The 15,575-nt window shown below is 46.6% G+C and overlaps 1 protein-coding gene across 3 annotated transcripts in view; it reads left to right on the top strand.

Moving 5' to 3' along the window:
- Positions 1–15,575, top strand: part of traf3ip2a (TRAF3 interacting protein 2a) — a 181,759-nt gene that overhangs the window by 125,439 nt on the left and 40,745 nt on the right. For all 3 annotated transcript variants that reach the window (XM_067417395.1, XM_067417397.1, XM_067417394.1), the window contains 3 exons: positions 4,967–5,136; positions 6,922–7,010; positions 7,108–7,176. In XM_067417395.1, coding sequence (XP_067273496.1) covers positions 4,967–5,136; positions 6,922–7,010; positions 7,108–7,176 — 328 coding nt within the window. The remainder of the gene's footprint in view (positions 1–4,966; positions 5,137–6,921; positions 7,011–7,107; positions 7,177–15,575) is intronic.

Here is a 15,575-nt window from a genome sequence, read left to right as displayed (position 1 = left end):
GGGCTTGGAGACCTCACGCCTCTTGGACAATATGGCAAATAGGCCTATTTTACTATTTTACTCTCTCCGATCATTTGTAAGTGTGAGCTTGTGAAACAACTGCCCCAGGTAATCAGACATTTTATCATTTTAATATCAAAGCAGCACCAGGTAACTTTTCAACCTTCATAATATATTTTCAAGACTCTTGTGATGATACATTGACTTACAATAGGTTGAATGACACGTCTGCCATAGCTTGATGGGGTCTGTATCGTTTTTAATTGTACTTTTAAACTTCGGGTTGTAACCCGAGAGCAAAAAGAACTACAAAATTCGACTGCTTTACGGCATATACGTCACTTCCACCAACACCCACACTTCCTTAAATTCAGATGTGCAAGCCCAACTTTGTTTGTCGGATAATATAGTAATGTCCGAAGCAGCACAGACAAATAAGAAAGAAAAGGTTTTGTTGGAGGAAAGCAATAAGAGGAAACGAAAAAGGGATCGGATTAAAGGCAGGACGAGGATCAACATTGGACCACCGTTTGCTCGTTGGCATGAGCTGAAGGAGGCGTGCCCGACCGATGCTATCATGCTTGTTATGGTGATTACCTACCACTCAAACATTGAATTGAAGTATCATATAGATTCTGTAAAACGGTAACCAATAGAGTACTATAATGATGCTGGCTTGTAAACATGAGCATCGGGATTATTTGGTATTTGGAAAAGAAAAAAAACCCATGAAATTATATTCATATGACATGCTAAAACATATGCCACTGACTGTACCTGGGATGAAGACATTTCACACGCAACGCCAGAAGAACACCTGCATGTAAACTCCTGCAGTGTTCAGGGTAACTGTTAGTGCTGCACCAACCCGCGGGGCCGCTTTTATGAAATTATTTGGCCCGCCCCGCACCACTGTATATATTTTTAAAACCCGCCCCGCACCCGCGACCATTAAATAGGCATACGGGGTCCGCGGGTTATGAGACGACCCGCGCATCACTAGTTCAGGGCTATCAGGGTTGTCATGTCAACAAATGCACGCCCGATGGCATCCCCTGTTGAAGGACGACAGAGCTTACGACAGTAGTTGAGGACATTATTTTTTCCCAACTGTAGGGGGACCCCGAGAGCAAAAGTTGCCCAGTGCTGCTTTAAATAAATAATATTTATTATTTTTTGGCAATTTTGCCTTTTTATTATGATAGGACAGTGAGTATACAGAAGTGAAGTGGAAGAGAATAGGGGGAGAAAGGTCCGCAACAGCCATTATGATTGTTTGTGATTTGGTCTTAGTGACTTAGGAGTCCTCTTGAAACTAGCGTTTCATGGATTTAGGAGCTAGTTTTAGTGCTAAAATGCTGTGTGAAAATGCTTTTGCTATTAGAGCAAAAATGTAGGAGTCTTAAAATTAGGACTGACACGGCCATCATTTTTAAGTGTTTCTCCTAAATATGCAAGTTCAGTCAGGACCACTTTGAGAATGAAATTTATTGACAATCTTTAATTTGGCGAAAGGTCTTAGACTCAAAGATGCTCGATACATCCTTGAGGCAGAATCCCCCAGCCTTCATAATAACCAAAAGTTTCTTAGCATACATTACAGAAAATATAAATGGTAACAAGAGTTCTACACAGAATCCCATACTCAATAATGAAGACACTAGGAGGTGAAGGGGTGGAGGTGGGTGTAAATGTCTGTGCGACAGACTGAGGAACATGAGTTTGAATGAGCTTAAATACTATAAGTGATTAGAGTAGGTGGAGTAACAAATCAGCTGAGCGTCAGCTAATAATGTTTAGCGATCAGTGTTCTGCCTGAACTACGCTTGAATTCCATTCGTTCACTCAAGCTCCATTTCAGTCAGGACCACTTTGAGAATGAAATTTATTGACAATCTTTGATTTGGCGAAAGGCTTAGGCTCAGAGATGCTCGAGCTGCCATACTAGGCAGCTCAAGATACATCCTTGAGGCAGAATCCCCCAACACAATAACGTTGTTGAATTCTGTGCGTCAGATTACGTAACTACTAAAGACAGCGTGTCTAAGAGGAGCGCGGCTCCTGCAATCATTGGAGATAGCGTACCTCAAAAGGGTAGGGAACGCCTTGACTAATTTCAGAATCTGATCATGGGTGAACAGAGAAGCCAAACTATAATTGATACATAGGACACTCTGAATTTATTTACAAACCCCCAACAAACATGAGACTTAAAGTTACCAACGAGCGTTGCATGCAGGAAAATTCCTGAAGCATAATAATTGGAGAGATAAAGTTGTATGTTGCTGGTTCTCAATCGCTTGTAGCCTTACAGCAATGTTAGATGAGGCATTTTGAATTGCCGATAGGGCAGCTCAAAGGCTGTAAACGTCTGTGTGACAGGTTGTTGAATTCTATGCGTTGGATTGCGTAACTACTAAAGACAGCGTGTCTAAGAGGAGCGCAGCTCCTGAAATCATTGGAGGTAGCATGCCTCAAAGGGGTAGGGAACACAGTTCCTTGACTAATTTCAGAAACTGATCATGCGTGATCAGAGGAATAGAGAAGCCAGACTATACTTGATACATAGGACACTCTGAATTTATTAACAAACCCCCAACGAACTTATGTGACACTTAACAATACTTTTATTTGTGACGCTATGAAAAAGTGATTCCCTCATGTATGAGGCAGCGCGTGTCTGTGTAGCCTACCTACCATTAAACATGTGAAATACAGATTTTTCGCCTTCACGCTCTATTTTCATGATTCAACGACAGTTATCTGGGTCAAAGCGTTACACATTAAGAATTTGCTTGGCATTATAATGCACGCTATTTATTGACCGCACATGGTTCTGAACTTTAACAGTCTTAAGCATTGTAGTGTGCAGGCTGTAGAATGCTCTGAAACGTGAGCTCAAGTTTTTTTAATGAAATCGTAGCCTTTGAGGTTTGCAGGATCATGATAACGTTATACGTTTTCGCTCCCCAGAATATAAGATGGCTTGAATTAGTCATTACACAGTATTTAATATAGCTTACTTTAAGGTATTGATTTTATATTTAAAACGGGTTCTCTAAAATACATTTTACAGTTTGGTCCGGATTTCTGACTTTCGAAAGAGCATGACATAACTTAGACGCAATGAAGTCGTTAAATTTAAATGAGTAAACTGTTTAAGCATGAAAATAAAATACAAACACACTTCAATTCTGTGAGGTGATCATTTAACCATTGTTTGTGTTGTTACACTGTTTTCATTACAATGGTAAAGTGTATATTTTGCTTTTTGCTGCAATATGCCACCTACACGAGCTGAGCTCCACCTGTTCGCTATCGTTCAACAACTGGTTCACTTCCTCATTTCGCAAACAATATGCACCAATTTGTTTAATTTGTTCGCTAACAAGATCTCCCATTCAGAGACAGACTCAAAGCATCTCGGTCAGTAAAGGGCGTATTCATTCACTGATTCAACAATCACATGATCCGTCACAACTCATACTAGAACACTATTGGCTCAAGGTTTGTCAATCTTTGACAGAATGCAACAGTCCACGAAGCTGCGCATGCGCTCCTTGCAAATAGCTCCATGCTGTTTGTGGAGGGAGGATTTTCAGTGAACAAAATATGAGTGATTGTTCAAGAACGAACGTAATATCCCTCGGACTTTCAGACCATTTACGGGAAGTTCCTGTTTATGCCAATGTTCATGTTTACATCTTAGAATGTCTCATGAATAACCGAAATTCAGCAGGCTACTTGCCTCACAACATGAGAAATTGTATAGAAGCTTAAAATGTCCACTTCCAATCCAAACGATAAGAAATTTAATGGGAATCAATGTGCAACGTTCATTAGTGGCACCATTGTATCTGTTCATTCATTCTTGTCAAAGTTACCCGCCGAATGACAACACGCTGACATCAGACGCATGTCAGTTAAGCCAAACAATGTCAAGATGCAGCCCAAATAGATGAATGTAACTTACAGGACGCAATTATGTGAAATGTTTTAGTGCGCTAGCTTAGCGGCTCACAGGATTGGAATGTGAAACCAACAAACTTACGAATGTATCAAATCAAACATGAACTTGGATTTGGACGTTGGGGGCGGACATCAGTTGTGAAAATGCCCTTAGTTGAAAATGCTAGCAAGCTGGTAGTACTTACTGTGTCGAGCCCTGTGTATATAAGCTTACGTGAGCCTCGAGCTGAGAAGTATTGAATTAAAGGCAATGCTGAGAACCTGTCAATGTGTAAATGTCTGTGCGACAGACTGAGGAACATGAGTTTGAATGAGCTTAAATACTATAAGTGATTAGAGTAGGTGGTGTAACAAATCAGCTGAGCGTCAGCTAATAAAGTTTAGCGATCAGTGTTCTGCCTGAACTACGTTTGAATTCCATTCGATCACTCAAGCTCCATTTAGGGGCTATTCTTAGCCACATGATGTTTTTGTGAATATGGCCCCAGTTTACTTTGACCTCATATCTGGAGTTAATGCATTTATGCTGTTAATGTGTTGCAGTCTGGAATATTTAAATATAGCCCTACCTAATATTACAATTTAATATTCAGACTGTATATGCTCATTGTATATCTGTGTTTTGAAGATTTATTTTTTTAAAATACAAATTATTTCTGTGTTAGGAAATGTTATGGCACAGAGATCGGCTACTATAGGGGCCTTTTGGGTTGTTAGAGCCCCAGGGCCTCACGTGTTCTTAATCCTGGCCAGGTGGACCAAACCACTGTGAGGCAAGACAGGGAGACTTTTTTTGCCCCATTTGTGTTTGTATTGTTTTACTACTTAAACAAATATTTTAAGTATATATGATTCTATTATTCACAACACACAATGTGGTCGCACTGGGGTGGGTCCTGACCCCACCCCCCACCCCCCGTGATTTACACCTATGGTTATGACACAACCTGAACTGACTTGCCTTGTAAATATCTACATTTTTTGCTTTCCTTTGGAGGCCCATCCCTAGACAAGCAGCTGTTGTGAGGCCCCCTCAAGTCACATCCCATCAGAGCACAGCCCCTGTGAAAGAGCTCATGTCAGAAGTGTGTGTCCAGCCGTCTCAACCAGCTGCTGTCGGCCACCTTCAAACGCTGAAGCGTAACATCAGTCTTCCTGATGACTGCAGTGAGTGTTGTTTCAAAGCAGGGCCGTAACCACTATAGACATTTTTAGGTTGGTCTCTTTTTGATTTGAAAATATAGCATTATTTATGTAAATCATAACTGAACAGTTAGCATTTTTACATATTTGGCAGACAAAAATAAAAGTGAATGTCTGCATAAAAATATATATTTATTTATTTATTTTTATGCAGACATTCACTATTTTTGCTTAATCTCTTTTGGTAACACTTTGCGGTAAGGGTACATGTATTATCATGAATTCATGCATTAATTCATGCATGACTTATGCATTACTACATGCATTAATATCTCATGAATCTTCAGGAACTAACAGGAATTCAAAGTCTTTCATTCATGACTTAATGGATGTACAACACCTTAATTAAAACATTAACTACACCAAACACCAAAAAAACTTAGATTTTTTTATGACAGCCGCGTTATGACAGTCAACACTATAATGATTAAATATTCCTGTTATTACACTTAAAATTATTACAGAAAAGGCTAACAAACTATTGCGTAGATAAGCTCCGCCGCAGTGCGGGGGGGGGGGGGGGGGAGTTTACGTGAACTTGAATTTATCGACTTTAATATTCATCTGTACCTTACATTAAACTATGGAAAAGCTTACTATAACTGTGTGTAAAGGCTTTAACTTTCATGTACATATCCATGTCATTTCACAATGCCATCATTAATAACACATCATCATTGTTTCAAAGGACCATGTCTCCACTTTAGTTGAGTTTATGGCCACAAACATGATCAGGTCATGAAAAGCTAATGCTTAGTTAATGATGACTACTGTATTATAATGGCAACAGAATTCATGTCAGAATTCTGCGTTCTGCTGAGCCTGTGGTCGTTTTGGGTTCTGACCATTTACCTGCAGGCTACTATGAAGAAGACATCAGAGATCATGATTAATAAAAAACTTTGGTTAATCATATTAATTTATATACTGGTCTTGCCTGTGCATAAGGTAACGTTCATTTTTTTTTTAAACGTTGATATTCCTTTAATAATTCACAAGTTCACACTTACATTACAAAACTAGAGTAAAGCAAATTAGTTAGGTTAATTTTCTGAATGTGCTCCTCCCGATAAATAAAATAAAACATAAGTAGTCTTATTTTATTTAATTGTTTATTTTAATGGATCCCATTGCTTGAAAGTCTATGCAATCAGTTAGTCTTCCTGGAGACCATTCTAGAATGTTACATTGAAACTACAACAACAACAACATTACATCATAGTAGGTAAAATATACACAAATTACATAAATACATTCATACATATGTTTCGAATGTAGTCTTACATGCATGAATTAGACCAATTTTTAAACATAGAAAACATGATCATGTGTAATAAACCATAATGTATGATGATTTACTCAGCTTAGGTAATGTTTTAATTAAGGCATTGTTCATCCATGAAGTCATGAATGAAAGACTTTGAATTCCTGTTAGTTCCTGATGATTCATGAGATATTAATGCATGTAGTAATGCATAAGTCATGTATTAATTAATGCATGAATTCATGATAATTCATGCACTCTTACCGCAAAGTGTTACCTCTCTTTTAGTCCTTTTATATAATTTAATTCTTTTAAATAAACCTATAAGACAGTACCCCCAACCTTACCCATACCCAAAAAATAAAACAAAAAATAAATAAAAACATGTCTAAGACATGGTTACGGCCTTGTTGCAAAAAAAAAAAAAAAAAGATTTTCATATCACCTTGAATTCTTGAAACCTATATAACTTTTATGATTTTCAGGAGATGTTTTCATAACATACTCTGTGGACACTGCAGCAGAGTTGATGCCCTTTGTGAGTTTTTTGAATAATCAAGGATTCAGACCGGCTGTAAGATTGTTTACTTTTTGCTTATTTACAGTGTCAATTATTTAAACATTTATTGTTTGTCACATGTAACAAAAACATTTTTTTAAATCTTTTGTAGATTGATATATTTGAAGACAGAGTTAGAGAAATGGACATCAACAAATGGATGGACAGTTTTTTAAAAAATGTAAGAATTTATTATTATTATTATTATTATTATTATTATTATTATATTTTATTATTATTATGGCAGAAAAATAACTTAAGTATTTTATTTTTTTAAATGATGTGTGTTATATAAAAATAAAAACAGCTTAATATTTAAAAACATGTAAATACTGTAAGCATTCGTAGACTTGTTCTTCCAAAAAGTGTAAATACTGTGACTTTTGATACAGCCAAAACATTGATCTTTTGCTCATTTCTCTTGTAATTCTACCCTGGTACTTCACCTTTAATTGACTTTTTGTTTCATAGTTAAGTTTTTACCTCTGTGTACTTTAGTTCGATTTTAAAACATGAAAAAACGTCTCGGTTACATATGTAACCCTCGTTCCCTGTAGGAGGGAACGGAGACGTATGTCAGAACTAGACCGACGAATGGGGATCACTCCTGGAGACCCTATCGGCTTCGAGGTTTAGAAAACGGGCCAATCGACATTGGCGTGCGTGCTTTGCATAGCGCACCCCGCCCCGCTGCACGGGTATAAAGCGGAGGCGCTCACCACGTACCATTGTTTTTCACTGAGGAGCCGAACCAGGCTCGAACTGCAGTGATGGTACAGCAACTGTGGCGACGGGACGTACATCTCCATTCCCTCCTTCAGGGAACGAGGGTTACATACGTAACCCGAGACGTTCCCTTTCAGTCGGTCACGTTCAACGTACGTCAGAACTAGACCGACGAATGGGGATCCCTATGGAAAATGCCACAGTTACTACCACTTCCAGTGCCCTGCCAGAGTCCCTCGGACCTCGTCTGAGCGGGGGGGGAATTTCCTGCAGGGAGAGCCTTACTGCCATCCCACAAGACCCAAACAGTGGCTATTGGATAACACTGGGAAAGCGTGCCCCTGGGGGCCGCTGCGGAAGCCACACTCCCCCGAAGGAGATAATGTGTGGAAAACACGCATGGACTGACCGTGGGCAGTACTACATACGGGAGTCCCAGGGGTGGCCCCGGACCAGATGGGTGGGGGGCAGACACCAAACTGAGACGGCAGAGCGGGCTCTGCCAAGGGAAAGACACAGGCTCACCGTAGGGAGCTGAACCGTGGAGAATACGCATATGGGACCACCGTGGGGGTAACTGCATATGGAACCCAGCCTAACACAAGTTCCAACTGCATACGAGTGTTAGACCTGGCGTCAGACGCTCCGCCACGTCTGTCTGCCTAGGGTTGCGGAGGGCTCAATAGGGTTCGCCAAGCTGGGGAACTCGACCGGAGCAATAAGCGCACATATCCGTTCCAGAGGGAAGGGAGTGGCGCAGCAAGCCGACACTAGAACGAGCACTTCGGTGCTACCGACTCTGAGGAGTGAGTACACGGGAAGATACCAGTTCTACACGTAGGCTATAAAATCTAGCGAACATGTTGGGTGTCACCCAGCCCGCAGCTCTACAAGTCTCCTCGGTCAGGGAGTAAAACCACTGGCAATGGGCCGTGTCCGGGGCGGCAAACAGGTCTACCTGTGCGGTCCCGAAGCGATCCCAAATCAGCTGGACCACCTGGGGATGGAGTCTCCACTCTCCCGGAAGAACTGTCTGCCGTGAGGGCTCGTCGGCCGCACGCTTGAGCCGGCCCAGAATGTGAGTGGCACGAAGTGACCTCAGACACTTCAGACTCCATGACAGGAGGTGGCGGGCGAGTTGTGACATGCGACGGGAGCGTAGACCACCCTGTCTGTTGATGTATGCTACAACCGCCGTGCTGTCCGCACGGACCAGAACGTGCTCGCCCTGGAGCGGCGTCCTGACGCGGCCCAGGGCAAGACGAACTGTTGACAACTCTAGGCAGTAGATATGCCATTGCAGTTGAGGACTCGTCCGCAGACCCGCAACCGCAAGCCCATTGTACGTGGCACCCCAGCCGATGGATGAGGCATCCGTGGAGACAATCGGATGCCTGGAACCCTGTTCTAGGGGCACCCCCGCCCGTAGAACCACAGGGTCCGCCCATGGGCTGAAGGTTTAGTGGCATCTCGGTGTAACTAAAGACACGGAGGGATCCGCTGTGCCACGCCCACCTCGGGACTCGGCCGTGTAGCCAGCGTTGAAGCGGTCTCATATGAAGCACCCTGAGTGGCGCGCTTGCCGCTCCGGGAGCCATATGCCCCAGGAGCCCCTGAAATAGTTTCAGTGGGACCGCCATCCTGCATTTGAACGAATTCAAGCAGTCCAACACCGACTGGACGCGCTCCCCGGTGAGGTGTGCTGTCAGGGCAACCGAATCCAGCTCCATACCGGAAAAAGGAAACCTCTGCATCGGGCAGGGTTTGCTCTTCTCCCAGTTGACCTGAAGCCCTCACTGGCTGAGGTGCTCGAGCACAAAAAGCCAGAAGGGTGGAACCTCGTACTAAAAGGCTCGTTCGCCGAACACAGAGCGAGGAAACCGTTGCGGAAGAACCGAGACATGCCAGTACGCGTCCTTCAGGTCGATCGCTGCAGGCCAATCTCAGGGACGGATGTGTCAGAGGACGCGTTCCTGGATTAGCATTCCGACCGGTAGCCTGGGACAGGACCGGTTCAAGAACCGCAGACACAAGATCGGCCGTAACCTGCCGCTTTTCTTGAGTACAATGAAGTACGGGGTGAAAAAGCCGGTCTTCATATCGGCTGGAGGGACCGGCTCGTTTGCATCCTTCGCCAGTAGGACTGCGGTCCCCGCCTGAAGCACCGGGGCAAACACCCTCAACACAGAGGTGAAGAGAGCGCCCCTGGGCTTGGGGGGACGCCGGGCGAACTGAATCGCACAGCCGAGTCTGATGGTGCGGAAGAGCCCGCGGGATGGGCTGGGGAGCACTAGCCATGCTCCCAGTGACTGTCCCGGCGGGACCCACGGTACCACAGACGTACTCGCAGCGGGGCAGCGTGGCGGCATTCAAGGAACCCGACCCGGACGGCGCGAGGCCGGCCCGTGGTGGGGTCTGCGTGCGCGTGGCAACACCTTCCTGCTTCCGCTGTGGGGGCGCGGAACAGAGGGGAGGCCGCGTGGGGGCGTGCCCCTGCTGGCGATTGAAGAGGCGCCCGAGGGCGGCAAGGCATGGAAGCGTCGCACACCGCCAGGCACACTCTCTAGGCACCCGAAGATTTTGGAAACTGCTCTTCCTGTGAAGTTTTGGGTACCAGATGTTAGATGTTACCAGAACAGATGTTATAGTCACAGGAAAGCCCCCTGGCCCTCCTCCGGGGGGAGGAAGTGGTGCTGCTGCCACTTCCTGTCGAGCAGGATCCCTCATCTCTGGGTGGCCCGTCTCAGGGTCTCTTACGATGGCGCTTGCCACCTGGCTCGGCAGCGGCCTGAGCGGGCTGGACGTCCTTCCCGCGGCCGGCTCCACATCTACGCCCGGATGGAGGCTGCTGCTGGGCGGCAGGAGCGTAGCGGCGGCGGGCGGACGCCCTCGGCGACGAGCAGGCGGAGATGCTTCCACCGGCGGGGTGTAGGCAGCAGTGGACCGCCGGGGCAGGATGTGCCGAACGGCCTTCGTCTGCTTCTGGGCGGCCGAGAACTGCTAGGCAAAGCTCTCGAACGCGTCGCCGAACAACCCAGCCAACGAAATAGGGGAGTCCAGGAACCGGGACTTATCGGTCTCCCCCATGTCGGCCAGGTTGAGCCAGAGATGCCGCTCCTGAACCACCAAAGTGGACATCGCCTGGCCAATAGTACGGGCAGCGGTTTTCGTCGCTCGTAGGGCGAGGTCCGACGCCACCCGGAGCTCCCGGAGGAGCTCTGGGCCAGGACTACCCTCGTGCATGTCCATGAGTGCCTGTGCTTGATGCACCTGGAGCAACGCCATGGCGGGAGACCCTCATACCCCCTGGCCTGCCCGCCATCAAGGGTAGTGAGGGGGGAGGAGCCACTAGGTCGCCCGCGGGCGCTAAACGGTGCTTTCCACGACCTAGTCAGCTCTTCATGCACCTCCGGGAAGAAAGGTACCAGGGCGGGACGCTGAGAAGAAACCAGTCGTCCAACCTAGAAGGCTCGGGACGTGGTGGAGGGTTCCACTCAAGCTCGACCTTTTTGGCGGCCCGGGAAAGCATAGCCATCAACTCCGGGTCCGACTTGACCGTTGCCACTCTCCCAGAGGGAGGCAGTACAGTCGAATCTTCATCCCCAGAGGACTGAAACTCCCCCTCCGATGCAGCGATCGACATCTGTTTGTCCGCGGGTGCCCCAAAAGACACCGTCGGCCGCGCATGTGGGGGGCCGATGGGGTCTCCCGAAAACACCACCGGTTGCGGCACTCGTGAGGGATTAGGGTCCCGCGGAGGCTCACTCGACGGGTTTGTCCTAACCGTAATCCTGAGGTCACCCCCGCCATCCATCACAGCAGGTCTATTCTGCTGGGCAGAAATAGACCTAGATTGAACTATGGGTAGGAAGGCGAGTCTCGACCACAGCGCCTTGATAGTCATGTTCCCGCAGTGAGAACACGAACCATTCACAAACGCTGCCTCAGCGTGTTGTAAGCCCAGACACGTGATACAGCACTTGTGACCGTCAGCGGGCGACAGGGAACGACCGCATCCAGAAACGCACGGGTTGAAAGACATCCTGAAAAGGACAGCACGTCACCCGTTTAGCTCTTTTTGTGAGGAAAATTTGCTCTTTTAGGTGTTGAAGCACCCAGGGATCAACCGTGGCAGAAATGACAGGATTTTATGCAGCCTGTCATCTGCTCTCACCAAAAAAGTGAACACGGCCACCGAACCAACTGTGTGTGTGTGGTTTGCGTGTATGTCTGTGTGCAACTTTGCTCAGTTAGCTGTGAAAACAGCAGCTCTCTCAGCAGCGGTGAGATCGCGGTCGTGCTGTCTTGTGCCGTCTGGCCAACACGAGCGATTTCCCCCGGCACACGCTTTCTCTCTCTCTCGTGCTTGATAGCAGGCAGTCAGATGCTTCATCAACGCCGTTCGGCTCCGAAGTGAATGACAATGGTGCGTGGTGAGCGCCTCCGCTTTATACCCGCGCAGCGGGGCGGGGTGCGCTATGCAAAGCACGCACGCCAATGTCCATTGGCCCGTTTTCTAAATCTCGAAGCTGATAGGGTCTCCAGAAGTGATCCCCATTCGTCTGTCTAGTTCTGATGTACGTCGAACGTGACCGACTGAAAGGGAACTAAAGTTAAAGTGTTTAATTGGTACAGGCCAAAAGTTTGGACATTACTATTTGTAATGTTTTTGAAAGAAGTTTCTTCTGCTCATCAAGCCTGCTTGTATTTGATCAAAAATACAGAAAAAAAAGTAATGTTGTGATATATTATTACAATTTAAAATATTTGTTTTTCAATTTATTATACTTTAAATTATCATTTATTTCTGTGATGCAAAGCTGAATTTTCAGTATTATTCCTCCAGTCTTCAGTGTCACATGATCCTTCAGAAATCATTCTAATCATTTTCAAAGTCGGAAACAGTTCTGCTGCTTAATATTTTTTCATAACCTGTGATACTTTTTTTTATAATACTTTGATGAATAAAAAGTAAAAAAAAAAAAAAAAAAAAAAGAAGCAAATGTTTTAAAAATAGAAATCTTTTGTAACAACAAGATACACTACTGGTCAGTAATTTGGGGTCAGTCATTTTTTTTCTTTCTTTTTTTGAAATAAATCAATCATTTTTTTCAGCAACAATGTGTTCAATTGAAAAAAATTGATAGTAAAGGAGATTTATATTATTTGAAAATATGTTTTTATTTTGCTAAATCTCTTTTAATCCTTTGAATAAATGCAGTTCCCTTTCGTTCAATCACTCAGAGTAACGTCAGTGACTGACGAATGGGGGTTTCACTTAGAAGTCTATCAACTCAAGATTTATGCATCAAGATCTAGAAAACGGCCAATGGCAGTGCCAATGCCATGAGCATGCAAGATTTGTATGCATAATTCCTCCTACCCATGTGGGTATATAAGGAAGAAGCTGGCAGAAGACCCTCTAGTCGGTGTTGGTGTCAACGGCGCGTTCCAGCGATCGGATACTTCCTGCCTGCTGATTTGACAATCCGGTATCCAGATGGTGGTCCCTGGGTGCTTCGGCATCGACTGCGAGGTTAATCCTTTCACAAAAAGAGCTCACACGTGGCACATCCTTTTCAGGATATCTCACCTGTTTGCTTCTGGGTGCGGTCGGTCTCTGCCGCCTTCTGATAGGCACGACTGCCTGACGTGTTTGGGCTTTCAGCACGCTTAGGCAGCGCTTGTTCCCCACTGCGGGAATATGGCCATCTCCATGTTGCGGTCGAGACTTAGTGAGCTCTGTGCTGGTGTCTCTACGTGAGGTGTCACTTTGGCTGGTGGCCAGGGGAGAGTCCTGCAACAGGTCGGGTACCCGCGGGTGGCTAAAAAGTGGCTAAAACGGGTGGATTGTGACATTTATAAAATTCACGGGCCGGGATGCGGGTGGATAATTAACTCTGTGCGGGCGGGTAGTAGCGCGGATGAAAAATAGACCTATGTGCAATATATCTGTGGCGAGGTGAATGAGATAGAGAGAGGGCGAGCGAGCGAGACAGGGGCGTGATTGTGAATGAGCGTCACCTGCGAGCCACACCGGTCTCGAGTCCTCTGAGGGAGCTCGGAGGCATATCATGGGACGAGAGATCACCAGACCTGGATTTGACGTTGAGTTGTGTTTACGTTTTATTATGTGTGTGCGCATGGCAGATGTCCGTGAGGGGCTGCCCACGTTACTTTCGTTTTGTTTGGTTAAAGTCTTTTAAATGTTCGCCGGTTCCCGCCTCCTTCTTCCCCCCTCGAACATATTGTAGGCTATTACAATTTCTATGTCCAAATTACCATTACACATACACGCAGCAACCATATGCCATTTGACCCATCATGTCACCACCACTGCGACATTGAAACTTTTGTTGATGCCTCTCGTAACCCAGAAGGAGTGAGCGTTGCAGGAGTAACAATGGATAAAGTAAAAGTAAAGTTGGTGAGTGGAGTATATTAAATTGTTGACAACGAGTCTTTAAAGGCACTTTTGCCTGTTTCATTAGCCCATTCATGACCCTGTTGTGATGTTGAGAGAGGTGCAGGATAAAAAAATAAAGCATTTTAATTTAAATGATTTTAGCGCGTGTGATTTATCGCGGACACGGGTCGGGTAACGGGCCAAATATTAACGGGTCTGTGCGGGTGCGGATTTAATATTGAAATTTTCACGGGTCACTGGTCGGATCTGGTGCTAAACCTTGCGGGTACGGGCAGGGGCGGGTCTCCAAAAATGGACCCGTGCAGGACTCTGGGCCAGGGTGACCTGAGGGTGATGGTGTGGAATACAGCTCCAATGCTCATGCCTTGACCCACACCCCCCTCTAGCACACCGGTACCCACAAGCGTTGGAATCGAGCCCACCCCCCAGGTCTCATTCGGCGCTCCAGAGGACGACGAGATGTCGGTCGCTGCATCGCAAGGTGGGCTAGAGTCCTCCGAGGATAATGATTCATCTGTGCTGCCGCCCTCGGGTGTGCCAGCATTGCCACGAGTCGGACCTGGAGCTGACAGGCATGCTTGCCCGGGCAGCCGCGGCGCTTGGGTTGGAGTGGCTGAGCCCTCGCAGTTGGACGATTAGTTTTTGGGTGTGCCACGTCAGGATAGGACAAGCGAACACGTTTCCTTAACTCCCCCATATCCCAAGCTGGGCTATTCGGTGGCGTGGTCGAGAATTTCGGCCAACAGTTCTCGGCTGCCCAGAAGCTGACTGAGGCCATTAAACAAACACTGCCCCGGCGGCCAGTTGCTGCAGCTAAAGCAGCGCCAGCACAGTCGTCTCAGTATGCTCACAGCCGAGGGTGGCCTCCAGTGGTCCCCCCCCCCCCCCTCCGGTTCTGTGTGGCCACAGCAACAGCCTTCACCTGCGCTGCGGAGCACACCGCAGGAAGCCGCCCCAGTCCGCTCCAGCCCCGCAGCCCGCTAAACACCAGGCTAAGCGGCGCTCCTGACGCGGACAGCTCAGGGATGGGCAGTTCTTTCCAGGGGACGGTAGCAGGACCGGGGGACAATACAACAGCTTGTACTATTCCCTGACCGAGGGCACACTCGGTAAGGATGCACTGGCGCACTGCTGGCCGCAGGGCCTGCGCAAATATGCATTTCCCCCAGTGACCCTTCTTGCACAGGTTTTGTGCAAGGTCAGGGAGGACAAGGGGCAGGTCATGTTGGTCGACCCGTTTTGGCACGGCCGGACCTGGTTCTCAGAACTACTCCTCCTTGCGACAGCCCCTCCCTGGCCGATTTCTCTGAGACAGGATCTCCTCTCTCTGTGACAGGGCCACCTGTGGCATCCGGGTTCCACTCCCTGTGGCTACAATCGCTTCCACTAGAGCTGAGTCCACGAGACACGCCCATGCGCTGAAGTGG

This window comes from Pseudorasbora parva, chromosome 15 (assembly GCF_024679245.1).
Source record: "Pseudorasbora parva isolate DD20220531a chromosome 15, ASM2467924v1, whole genome shotgun sequence".
Taxonomy (NCBI): domain Eukaryota; kingdom Metazoa; phylum Chordata; class Actinopteri; order Cypriniformes; family Gobionidae; genus Pseudorasbora; species Pseudorasbora parva.
The sequence above is the reverse complement of the archived record's forward strand: the minus strand, read 5'-3'. Positions and strand labels throughout refer to the sequence as shown.